Source organism: Lissotriton helveticus, chromosome 5_1 (assembly GCF_964261635.1).
Source record: "Lissotriton helveticus chromosome 5_1, aLisHel1.1, whole genome shotgun sequence".
NCBI lineage: Eukaryota > Metazoa > Chordata > Amphibia > Caudata > Salamandridae > Lissotriton > Lissotriton helveticus.
Genome location: NC_136065.1, coordinates 308,799,376 through 308,812,726, shown reverse-complemented (window position 1 = coordinate 308,812,726; position 13,351 = coordinate 308,799,376). Strand labels below are relative to the sequence as shown.

Here is a 13,351-nt window from a genome sequence, read left to right as displayed (position 1 = left end):
GGGCTCACCTTGGCAGATTTCTTCATGGAGTCAGCCTTGCTGTCATTGCTGGAGGTGCTGGCAGCACTAGGGGAGTTGTGCCCACTGCAGCGGATGTCTTCACTGATGGGTGATGTTCTACCATCCGGACTGGTTGCCTGCTTTTTACGACCGCTACGAAGGGTAGTCATCTAATCAAAGGTAATTTGGCAAAATTAGAAATGGGAGGAGTTGAGATAAGGGACATTTGGAAGGACTGCAAGGTTTCAATTCAGGAGCAATATTTGAGTTGGCAAAGGAAGTCTTTCCAGTACTGATGCTGAAAAACAATGGCAAAGGTTTCTTTTTAGCTCCTCGGGCAAGGTAAACTACTTTCATGATAGCTGCAGTGCGCAAGAGGGATCGCACAAATAACACACAGACCTACGCGCTGCCATGTTAAAAAAAAAACCCTGATATTTAGCTTCTGTCCCACAAACATGACAATGGGGAAATCAATGTGTACATTTAAACAAATGTAGAAAAAGTAGACTCTTGGCTAACACGAACAGATACATTCACACACAAACATTTAAAAAGGAATGCTTCCTGCACATTCTCCATATTTCAGATAGTAGAATCTTGTGGAGTTAAATAGCCCTGAAAAGGTCAGACAATTTCTCTGAGCATGCGAAAGAGTTTGAACTCCGGAAGGCTGCCAATGATAACCTATTAGTAAGTTCAAACATTGTGGTAGTAACAGCTGCATTAGTGAGCATATCTGTGGGGCCCCAAGCATTAGTAGGAATGCCATCTACACCAGCATAACCTTTGTACAATACTACAAAAATTGCAAGTTATTTCTTTACAAGAAATCTCTTCTGAAGTCAGAAGGCAATGTTCTCGCAAAATGGAAAAAACATAATTTCTGAGTTTCTGCAAGCAAATCACACATTTTTAGGAACAAACAATCTCTAGCACTTGTCTTCTGTTATGAGAAAAAAAAGAAAAAAATCTACAACACTGACCAGAGGGTCAGTGTAGCAAGGGGTGCAGCCAGAAAGTAGCATACCGAAATGTTCATACATACCGAACCTCTACTCCGCCGGGTCCTCATGCTGTGCTTCCCATTTAGGCCATCCTCTTCCTCTATGACCGGTTTGAACATGAAGGGTGGTGGATCCACTGGTTTCTCAATTGGGGGCAGCTCACCATACTTTTTGAAGTGCACCCGGCAGTCTGTGCAGAGCAAGATATTCTCCCGGCCACCATGATGCCAGTCCTTGGAAGCTTAGGAAAATAACATTGTACACTTTAAAACTATGTCAGTAGATTATTGCAACAGGGTCAGTGACTCACCTGGGCTGAGCGTTACAATCTTGAAATAAGGCATGTGCCTACTCAGTAAAAACAAACAAACAGTGATTGGGGTAAACATGGAAATGGTCCTGCAAAATATACCAGGGTCTTTCACCTGCAATACAAAAAGTCATCTTGTACTTGTCCAACATGAGAGAAAGATTTGAAAATGTTATGCAATAAAAGCAACCACCTCGAGCTGCACTGAGGCCCATACAAGTGACAAGTTTTATTTCACAACCAAGTAAGTCCCAATTAAGATTAAAGAATTGCAATGTATAGTAACTGCATTTATATATAGTGAACTGCTCCCAACGAATCACTGAAATGTCTAACGACAGGCAGCATGCAGCTGCGAAAACTAAGACTAGTGTTTAGTCCAGTGGGTTTTGGTTTTTAGGAATTGTGTGCCATCAAGAAAACCATTACATTGTTTTTCCCCCTTTTTTTGTTGTGGATTACATTAATTTGATTTGTGTGTGGTCATTAGTTTGGGGGTATATGTGAATTCAGGCAGATGGTTAATGGGATAAATAGATGAGCTAGATGTGACTAGATATGGTTAGGCTGTAGAGTTGGGACATTCTTAGAAGGAGAGGATGTGATCTTTGAAATGAGGGGTGCAAATTGTAGAAACACAATTATAGAGATTAAGGTAAACAATGCCTTTGGCATAGACTAGGCTGTGTGCACAGATATGAGGCACGCAAAAGGGGGAAGTAAGAAGAGTCACTCAAAATAAAAAAGGGGATGCAACAAATAGAAGTCAAGGTCAGTTTTCCATGGTGGGTTTTAGGAATACAGAAAAGGCTTTTTTCTGAGATAGCATGCAATAGCATGCACAACTGTAGAAAGAAACATTTTCATATGAGATAATGCTAGATTAGGTACTTTTGATAGGCACTAGAATCAGGTTAACAGTTGGTCTACTGCTAGCCCACTAATTCGGCATGGACAGCTGATTAGCTCAATAGCTGGAAGCACAGATTTTTAGCTAGACACATATGGACATTTCAAGAATTTTAGACTGGGCTCGAAGGATGCTTGTTTCTGGTCCAGGGAGTGCCTGGCTTGGCAGTTCGGGCTGGACTGTTCCCATGAGGCACAGGGTCAAGGCTGATTTGGATATGGCTGGGTCTAAACTGGGGTGGCATGGTGAACGTTTGATTTGCTCTGCATTGCATCCATCATCTGTCTGTCGTTTGCTTTAGAAGGTGGGCATTTTCTTGCTAAACCATTCTGTGACACTGCACGCCTGTGGAATCCACATCAAGGTAAGGATGATAGTTGAGCTCTTGCGCATTCACTATTATCAGACACCCAATGGGAGCTGAGGTGTGCCTTGCGTATCCTGATGGGCCATCACCAGGCTGAAGGGCCATCCGGGTAGAGGGGTGGGAGGAGTTGTCACTGACACTTGAATAGGGCTGAGCCTGACCTCACACAAAGCTGTCTCCACCCTCTATTGTGTGTCTGGGGATAGATCAGTGATCTTGTGCACTACAAAGCTTTGTAGCTTGCCTACTTCAAAGGCAGAAAGGGGAACAAGTATTGGACCTCTGCAACTCTCAAATGAGAATACTTCTGGACTAAAGGTCATTATGCCAGAAAGCGGCGCTGGATGCTCAGACACTCTGCATGTCACTTTCTTGTGCTGGCTTACTGCTTGCTGCGTCTGGCCTGCAAGTGAAAGGACTGGACCTTGCTTTCTGTATCCTGCTTCCAAGGTTCTCCAAGGGATTGTGTTTGCTTGCCTCCTGTTAAGAAGTCTCAAGGCCATCAAAGACTTCATCTACCAGTGCCTGGGCCGTTTTAAGTGGAATCTGCTGGTCGAAGGAGGAAATCCACGGATTGACGACCAGAGTCTGTTTTCATTGACATATCTACAAACTTTGATGCATTGCGGCTGCCAGCATCGCAGCATGGTTCCCTATTGATCCCGATCACAGCTTTCACTGCAGGCCCCTGCTATCCGGCACAGCACTTCAGAAGCACCGCTGCAGCGTGTTTAGAGCACCGCATCACCGAAGTCCGTGAGGCACCACTTCAACTCTAACACAGCGCCATCTTCATAACTGAAATCAACGCAGCACGTCTAGATTTTCGAAGCATCGTTCTTGGGCGCCGATTTCTTCATCCACCTTACACAGCAGTAAAAAACTGAGGCTGCTCAAATCCTATTCCAGTAAGGAACTGATGCACCACCTCCCCTGGCAGTAAGGACCGACGCATCACCTCCCCTGCGCAGCAGTAAGGAACCAATGCATCACCTCCTCTAGGAGTAAGGAACCGACGCATTGCTTTGCTTTCCGGCGCCTCACCTCCCCTGCACCCGATTCGTCTTTGAATTTTGCAGCATCCAAGGAACTTTGTGCTAAAAGTGACACATCCATACATTTCCATGTACTGAACTGATTTAATCTTTGAAAAGGGATATTGTACTTGTGTATGCTGGAATTGTGACGTTTTGCTGTTGTTTAATTCAGATAAGTATTGGTTATTTTTTTCTAAACTGTTGTGGACTCTTTTCGTAGTATTTTCACTGTGTTACTTTGTGTGTAAGTACAAATGCTTAACACATTGCCTCTGAGATAAGCCTGAGTGCTCATGCCAAGCTACCATGGTGAGCAGGGGTTATCCTAGCTGTGCAATCCCCTTACCCTATTTAGAGTGAGGGTCCCTACTTGGACAGGGTGCAAACCACTGACAACTAGACACCTCATCTACAATAATTTCAGATGGAATATAGAAGCTCCACATAAAGGCATAGAGGAATGCACATTATTGACTAATATTACACTTGTAAACATATTGCCAATGTTGTAGCCAGTCATCGCTCCTTACTTATCCCTGTCCCCTTAGCATCGAATGATTTGCCCCACTTCCTTACTCTTTTAAAGTGCATGTGCTTTGTGCAATCCTAAAGTTTGGAGTAAATATGTGTGAGTGTTTGCATAGGTAAAGCAGTGACCTTTGACAACCTATGTTGTCCCGGTAAATTAGAATTCAATGTAGTTTGTTTCCGTCAGTTATTTAAAACTGTTACAAAAAGGGGGCGTGGCCAACTGCCAAGCATGGCGGCAGCTTGAAGCGGGAGCTCCCTGAGGCATATCGGCCCGCAGTAAAATCCGTCCATCTATCCGTCTCATCGCCCGCCCGAAGTGGCGGTATCGGCTCGGGGACCCGAGCGGCGCTCTTTGATCCGGTCCCGGCGGAAATCGGGAGCCGGGAACTGCTCCGTCTGACAGAGACGTACTGTGGCCTGTGACTGCCTGGCCGCACCGGCCTTGCGTATCTAGTGCGCCCCGGCGGAAGTGCATCCTGATCGGCTTGGGCGAGGTGGCGTCAGCCGGCCCCTTCGGGACACAGTGGCAAGGTTTGCTTCGACGGTCCAAACTGCAGGTGTGAGCCCCCGGGGGGGCAAGAAAGACTACCGCACCAATACTGGCTGCATAGAACAGCGGATTACAGTGCGGGCACCAGCGCGGACGGGGATACCCCTGGGTCTCGGCCGGCGCCATATTGGGGACTAAACTTTGTGCAGCACAACACACGCAACGCAAGGTGAGGCCGATCGCACCGGGGGCCCCGGTGTCCTCCCGCAGTGACATTACTATCTAAGTCCCCACCTAAGACTAACGGAGGGGCAGGACTGGGCCCCTAGATCCTGGCGCAGTGCTCTGCAGCAAAGGGGAAACGCCCGGGGAGACCGTCCTGGAGGCGCTGGGCACGCTGCAGAGAAACATAGCGGTGGACGTTCCGGCGGGAGACGCTTCAGTACATCGGTCAGTGACATCCTAGAGCTGCAAACGTGGGGTGCCATCCTGCTGCGCAGGGGGGCCTGATCACCATTAAGCAGGGTGAGCCTTGCCAGGAGATCGACGAGGGGTCATAGGAGCACCGAGACAAGGCACAGTAATATAGACACGGGGGGCCGGAGTGGACGGCCGCTCGAGTGAACACCAGTGAGGAGTTCTATACCGGGAGGCGTGGAGGAGCGGCTGGAGTGGAGGCACCGGGACTAACGCACTGACCGTCGCGACGGCTCAGGTGGCTGTACCTCCACCACCGACTGAAGCGAGCCTGGGCCCTGCGAGGAACAGTACCAGATCTTGGAACCCGTGGGACACTCACCCGACTGCGCTCTCCCCTGCCGAACAAAGGAACCAAGCACCTCGTTGACGGGTGGTGTTGTGGATACCGCTAGGAACTAGCTATACGTCCACAAGTACAGCGCCATGGCAGGCAAAGGAAGTAGGAGTGCGTCGACACAGGCGAAACTTGACAAATTTGCGTATAACCAACACGGGCACACTCAGGTCGGCGGGCGGAACTCCACAGGCGCAGCCCCGGACACAGACGGGACTAAAAAGGTGACTTTGGAGGACATTATGAAAACCCTATCCGAGGTACAGTCTACGGTGGGCTCCATTTCCTCAGAAGTTACTCTGCTTCGGGCAGACTTTAAGAAAATTTCGGAAAGGGTGTCTCAGGTGGAGGTGGTTACAAAATCGCTCATTGAGGACACATCAGACCTGCAAATAGCGATGGAGCGAATGGTAAAAGTCACTAAGCAACTACAGGAGAAGCTTGACGATCAGGAAGGGCGCTCCCGAAGAAACAACGTGCGCATCCTTGGCCTGCCGGAATCGGAGGGAAAAGGTGCAATGGATCTGTACGTAGAGGACCTCATTAAAACTAAGCTACAACCTAAAGGCTTGTCCCACTTTTTCTCCGTTGAGAGGGCACACCGGGTGCCTGGCGGAACGCCCAAGCCGGGAGCCACACCGCGGCCTGTACTGGCCAGACTGTTTAACTTTAGGGATAGGGACGCAATCCTGCAAGCGGCAAGGGTCTCACCGCCTGTCAAAATTCAAAACTCGACTTTGGCCTTCTTTCCGGACTACACAGCGGAGGTGGCCAGGCGCAGGACGTCATTCACTGAGATCAAAAAGACGCTTCGTGACAGAGGCCTACTATATTCGATGCTGTTCCCCGCCAAATTACAGATTGTAGCCGAAGGGAAAACATGGTTTTTTGATACGCCGGAGGGGGCGCAGGAGTGGCTGGACGGATGGAGACAGATGGGCCAACCCCAGCGCCCACACAGGGAACGCCAGAATCATCGCAACGGCAGGCCAGCGGAACAGACGTCCAGTACTCCCTTGAACGTGGAAGGCGCCGCGGGACTGGAATCTGATCTTGAAAGGGACCCACTTGATTCAGGACAGCCGGTCCGAGTTTGATACAATATGCTACATGAGAGACTGCACACTTGCGGCATTTGGGAACCCGAAGCTGATGGAGCTGAGTAGGGCGGGCATTGGCCGGTGCCTGTAGGGGTCTCACCAACCCCACGAGCAAGTAAGATAGTTGGGGATGGGATTAAGCACTCTGCCAAGTTGGGGATGCGGGCGGGAGCCAGTCCGTGGTGCAGGGGAGCAGGGAGGGGGTGGGGGGGGGGGGGAAAGTTGTAATGTTAACGTTCTTGTTCTTTGTCATCACTAATTTCATATGGTACACGGTCCTAACGCAGGCCATACATTCCTGGTACCCTGGCACACGACACTGCGGCTGCGTTACATCCTACTGCTACACATCAGTCACACTAGCCACACACCCTAATGGCCCAACAGGGACACGTTGCCCCCGTTGAGGGCGCCCAAGCAATAACTGCAGTGCCCCCCCTGAGACTGCTCACATGGAACGTTAGAGGCCTGGGGGACAAAATTAAAAGAGGTTTGGTCTTGCAGTCCATCAAACGACATGGGCCTGATTTGGTGATGCTTCAGGAAACACACCTGGCAGGGAGTACGTGTAAAGCGCTTGACAGACGTGGGTATGCCATGGCAGTACACGCAGAATTCACTACGGACTCCAGGGGCACTGGGATACTCCTTAAAAGGAACTCGTCCTTTATGGTGGAAAGCCGCAGGACGGACGATCAAGGTCGTTTTGCGGCGCTACATGGCCAGTGGGAGGGAAGGCCCCTCAGTGTGATATCCGTGTACATCCCCCCGGCACTCCACTCTATGTCATTGCCGGCACTTGGGCAATTTCTCCTTGACCTCCCGGAGGGTGATATGATCATTGGGGGAGATTTCAATGCAATAACAGACCCCTCACTGGACACCTTCCCCGTACGGGACCGCCCGAGAGGGGCTGCCACGCTTCCTGGTTTTCTGACCGCAATGGGCCTCACGGATGTGTGGCGTCAGTTAAACCCCGCAGCGACTCAATACACGCATTACTCCGCTACACATGACAGTCTCTCACGTATAGATTACTTTTTCTTTTTAGGGGTGGGACTGGGATCGGTGGACAAACTAGAAATTCTGCCCAGAGGCATATCTGATCATTCCCCGGTGTCCCTCCGCCTTACTACTGAAGAGAGGAAGCGCGCTAGAATATATCCGATATACCCCAACTATTTAACAATCCCTGGTATTAGAAAGAAACTCCAATTGGCCACTTCACACTACTTTAAAGAGAACGAAGGGACAGTGTCCTCGCCCTCGGTGCTGTGGGAGGCATACAAAACAGTCCTGCGCGGCGCGGCTATAGCGGTGATCACTGGGCATAAACGGGATTCCAGAAGTGAGCTCGCGAACTTAGAACTGGCACTTCACAACGCAAACACCACCCACATGTCAGACCCCACCCCAGAAACAGCACATTTGCTGCAACTCCGACAGCAGCAACACCAGGCTCACCTCACGACGACTATTAGGGGACATCTGGCAAACACCGCACATAGAATATATGACGTGGGCGACAAGGCTGGGAAGATGTTGGCTTGGTTAGACAAACGGGGTGGCTGTAACAGAGGGATACAAAGACTCTACGCGCATGATGGCCAGCTGCAGACACACCCTGAACAGATAGTGCGCACCCTAGCGCGACATTATCAGGAGATATACACCCCGGTGCGGACCGTCACGGCACAGGAGGCGACAGCGTCACTCGAACGCATTGATATCCCCGTGCTTCCGTTAGAAGCACAGCAGGAACTAGATGCTGCCCTGACGGAGGATGAAATACAGTTGGCTATACAGGCGTTGCAGTCCGGCAAGGCATTGGGGCCCAACGGGCTACCCATTGAATGGTATAAGGCAACGGCCTCTGTATTGAGTACGCCCCTGTTGAATATGTATGCTGAAAGTGTGGAACGGGCGGAGCTCCCGCTTGACCAGCGCATGGCCACAATCGTAGCCATACCTAAACCAAATAAGCCACTGACTGCATGTACTTCGTACCGGCCCATTTCCTTGCTTAACGTTGAAGCAAAAATCCTAGCAAAGCTCCTGGCCAGTCGTTTGACTCAGCACCTACACACCTTGATACATCCCGATCAGTCGGGATTCATGCCACACAGGAGCACAGCACTAAACCTACGGAGGGTCCAGGGAGTGCTGGCGCGTGCACATCTCCTTTCGGACCAAGCAGTGATTCTATCCCTGGACGCCAAAATGGCCTTTGACTTGGTGGAATGGGAGTATCTGTTTGCAGTTCTTGTTCGTATGGGCTTTGGACCGAAATATCTCGCATGGGTACGGTTACTGTACACGTCACCGGTGGCACAGGTGGTTGCAAATGGCCACATTTCACCAACGTTCCCATTGGGGCGCGGGACTAGACAAGGGTGCCCGCTGTCGCCCCTGCTCTTTGCACTGGTGATAGAGCCACTGGCCATCTTGCTCAGAGCAACGCCACTGTTCCGGGGCATCACTTGGGAGGAAGGGTGGGAGGATAAAGTCTCCCTATATGCAGATGATATGCTGATTTATATGGTTAACCCTAATGAAGGGATCCCTGCCCTGTTGAAACTTTGCGATGAGCACGGAATATCATCAGGGTACACCCTTAATTGGTCCAAATCAATTATATACGTGCTCCATGGCCCGGAACCACAGTTGCAGGACGACTGCCCCCTGACGTTGGCAACCACCTCCTTTAAATACCTGGGTATTTTCATCACCAATAATGCCGCAGACTTCTATGCCGAAAATTTGATGCCGCCTCTGGTCCGCCTACGTGCGGATGTGAAATACTGGGCGACCCTGCCGCTGACCCTCCTTGGGCGGGCGGCATTGTATAAAATGATGGCTCTCCCCAGATTTCTCTATGTACTGTAAAATACCCCTTATATGGTGGCACCGCGTTACTTCAAACAAGTCACTGCACTAGTCTCCAACTTACTGTGGAGCAACGGCCCAGCTCGTATAGCGCATGACAAATTAGTGAAAAGCTGGTATGAGGGGGGGATCGCGCTACCCAATCTTCAATTGTACTATTGGGCATCCCAACTTAAGATAATAAATCACTGGATCCACGTCTCACGGCGAGACCCCGCATACAAGGCAGACTGGTCGCAGCTTGGGACGGACGGTATGCTCTCCGTGTTGTATAATTTGTCACAAGTCAAACACCTGCTCGGTCCGACACATCATACGGCGGCCTTGTGGCATGCAGCACAATCTCGACTGGGTTGGAAGGGGAAAATTACCAGGATGACGCCATTGTGGGACACCAAATCACTGGGAAACTTACGGACGTGTAAGGGGTTCGCACAATGGGACCACATAGGACTTTCCACGGTGGGGGACCTTTGGGACAAAGGCACGGTGATTGCTTTTCCGCAGCTCCAGCAACAATATGATCTGGGCCCCACTGAAACATTTAGATATGTGCAGATACGACACGCGCTTGCATCACCAAGGGAAGTAGGCATTTCGGCTAGGTTCCGGTTAGTGCAACTCAAGATATTACATCGCACTTACTACACCAGAACGCTACTTCACAGAATACAGAGGGCGCCACACCCCTTCTGCCTCAGAGGTTGCGGGGAGGAGGGAACTCTGTATAACACACTATGGGAATATCCACAGGTCCAAGAATTTTGGAAGCAAATTATGCGCACAGTGTCCCAGGCCATCAAACTCTCAATCCTGCCTGAACTCCGTAAGTGCCTCTTGAACATTTGGGACCCTACTGACCTGGACAGATATGGTCTGCTGTGGGTCACGTTGGCCGTGACAGTGGCCAAGCGAGATATTGCACAAAAATGGGGTGCCCCGGAATTGCCTACGGCAGCTGGTTGGATCAGAAATATGGACCTACTGATGGTAAAGGAGAGGGCGGTCTATGTACTACGAGCCTGCCCCCGTAAATGGAATAAGGTCTGGACACCCTGGAACAAATACAGGGGGGAACCATGTGAACCTTTACCGGAAGACGACGAATTGGACTCGGAGGAGGAGGAGGATTAGAGAGGGCGGGCATGAGTGGTGAGCTATTGTTCATGCTGGGGTGGCGCATGAGTGTAATAATACCTTTGCAACTGTTCTGGTCATGTGATGTGGATAATGACTAGGTTTGTGCAGGTACTATCTACTGTTAAGTGATGACACTAGTTGGGTTTTACTGTTTTTTAGTCATCTTATGCTAGGAACAGATAACTGTGTTGAAGGGAGTTAGAACACAGAATGACCAGATGGGTTTGTTATAATGTGTGTTACAATCTATATGACACGGTCACTGACATCGCCCATCCGTATCCTTGTTCAGACATCAATTACCCCGCGTCAAAATGTGATTTGTATTATCCGTTTCATTTTACAGTGACCGAAGGAAATGTGATAGCGACCTAGGAATGTGATATTGTGCATATATCTTCTGCCTTCATGTTAATAAAGATTTAAAAAAAATAAAAAATAAATAATCACTTCCTCCAATTTAATTACATCATATATATTACCAGCGAAACTGAAGGATTGTGATTAATGTCTTTTGTTGAATGTTAGAACTCCAAGAACAAATATTGTTAGAAACCAATGCACTCTATCATTATCGAGAATAAATAATGTTTCCTTTCTCTTTAAAAAAAAAAAAACTGTTACAAAAAGATAAAAGCTTTGAAAGCATTGCAGCTCAGTTCATAGATATACAAGTGATTTTTTTTGCCCGACCTTCCCTGGGCCCAGATGGAGCTCTGTTATTTGGGGGAAATAGGTTATACAGTTTGTATTCTTTCTTAAGACGCAGTTAAGTAGGATAAAGTGCAGATGCCATGTTGTAATCACTGAGATCAGGGAGGGGTAAGGTGCATTGAAATTTGCTAAAGCTAGTATTTTTAGCTCAGTGATAGTTGTACGTCTGGTAGGGTTGCTCTTGGCTCCTGCAGTGAGCTTGCCTTTAACTATGCAAGACACGACTAACGACATGCCTCCAAGATGTTACTTTCTTCTTTTTCAATAACCTGAGATATTCAGTGCTGTGGGAGAAGTTGGTTGTATCCCATTTCCTTTGTGTAGTGGTAAGATATCAATTTCTGGACTTTATAAGGGTGTTGAGAAGGTTCAGGGCCGGGGTGTAGTACATCCCTGAGTGTTTTTTACAAATCTCCCACTGCGAGCAAGTATGGAAGCCTCCGCTTGTGAAAAACATATAGCCAAGGCCTCTAAACAAGTGTGTGCTCCTTCTTTCAGAAGTAACTGCCTGAGTAAAGTTCTCCTTTCTTGGATCATGGCAGGACAACAGTACAGAAGATGCAGACTTGATTCGTATTTATAATAACATTATCTGCAGGCGCCTCCATTTTCTTGGTTGGCCCAAGCTCAATTGAAATCCAGGATGAGTAAGGCCAGCATTTGCATGTACATGATCTCTATCAGAGTTCTAGGATTGAGGGTAGCTGAAATGGAAGGCTGGGGTTTAGCTACCAGATATAGGGGCCAAAAAATGTGTTGATTTTAAGGAAGCTTGGTCTTGATGAAATGAGGACAATTGTACTCGTCTGTGATGGTCTTTTTCCATATTGTGTAGGTGATGGGACTCGGAGCAAACCTAGATTTTCGAAAATACCTCTAAGGCAGCCCTTGAGTGAGTTTTCCGGAGAGTTTAGTATGCGAATATAAAATTTGAGAACGTCGTCCTCAATGATGAGGGCTTGTTTCACCAGCCCAAGTTCCAGTCTGAGTCTTGCTCTCAGAAGGTATTTCAGTAGTTGGAAGATTTTCTTAGAGACCACACACTGCGCCTGCTCCAGCATTTCCGAGCAGTCTCCGGGGAAAGCTTGATGTCCATATTGAAGTGCTGAAAGAAGGGAGGCTTGAATGTCTTTCTTTATTCCCTCAGCGGATGAGCTTTTTAAGTTGTTATTAAGCCTGGTTAAGCCGTAGATGATTGCAGTTGATTTTTTAATGCATTTTGTGAGTAATGTCGTGAGACCCATACTGCAAGAAACTTGTTTTTTGTTCTTGTGGCGGTCAAATACAAGTATTTTGATTTGATCTGAGTTGATGGTAAGAAAGTTAATTATGTTGTATTTATGTAGGCCAGTCAGTGCTCATTGGAGCCCCATTTTGTTGTGGTTCATGACAACTATTACATCCGCATATTGAAGGGTGGGGGGAGACACTGTTGACCAGGACTTTCCCCAAGTTTGCGGTGTATAGATTAAAAAGTAAAGGTGCTAACTAACACACAGCTTTATTTCAGACCCCCAGGGGTGGATATTTTGGCGGAGATCTCATGTGACATCTCATGTACATTCTTTTTTGTCAACATTCGTTATGGATGTGAACAATTCCATGGAAGTGAAGACGACTGGAATGAGTTGGGAGACATGCTACAAAGCACACATGTATCTTGCAAATGCCAGCGGTCAGTCTTTCTAGATTGGTCAGCCTATCCTAGGAAAGACCGGGAAGAGACTCTGCTCTTGTTTAAGGTGAGGAGTGGCCCAACAATTTAAAATTCTTTTAAGGTTGCATGATGATTTCGTTTCAACTGGGGCAAAGAACAAATTACTGCAGCCCTTTTACTCAGGAGTAAGCTTTTCGAATTGGGTACAAGTGACATCAAATATTCTTGACCATGAAAAAGATGAAGCGGGCAGTAGGCTTTCTGAACATATCATAGAATTAACTGAGGCAACAATATTAGATTGCAAGGAAAAATATACTATTTTTGTTCACTACACTGAAAGACACTGCAAGCATAATTGTAATCTATTTTATTTTAACAGAATTCT

General features: G+C 48.1%; 1 protein-coding gene across 22 annotated transcripts in view; it reads right to left on the bottom strand.

Annotated features, from left to right (window-relative positions):
• Positions 1 to 13,351, bottom strand: part of RERE (arginine-glutamic acid dipeptide repeats) — a 1,170,479-nt gene that overhangs the window by 215,688 nt on the left and 941,440 nt on the right. For 15 of the 22 annotated variants that reach the window (XM_078642320.1, XM_078642327.1, XM_078642322.1 and 12 more), the window contains 2 exons: positions 1,049 to 1,248; positions 9 to 170 (listed from right to left, as the gene is read on the bottom strand). In XM_078642320.1, the coding sequence (XP_078498446.1) occupies positions 9 to 170; positions 1,049 to 1,248 (362 nt within the window). The remainder of the gene's footprint in view (positions 1 to 8; positions 171 to 1,048; positions 1,249 to 13,351) is intronic. The other 7 variants (XM_078642330.1, XM_078642328.1, XM_078642331.1 and 4 more) reach the window with 1 other exon arrangement.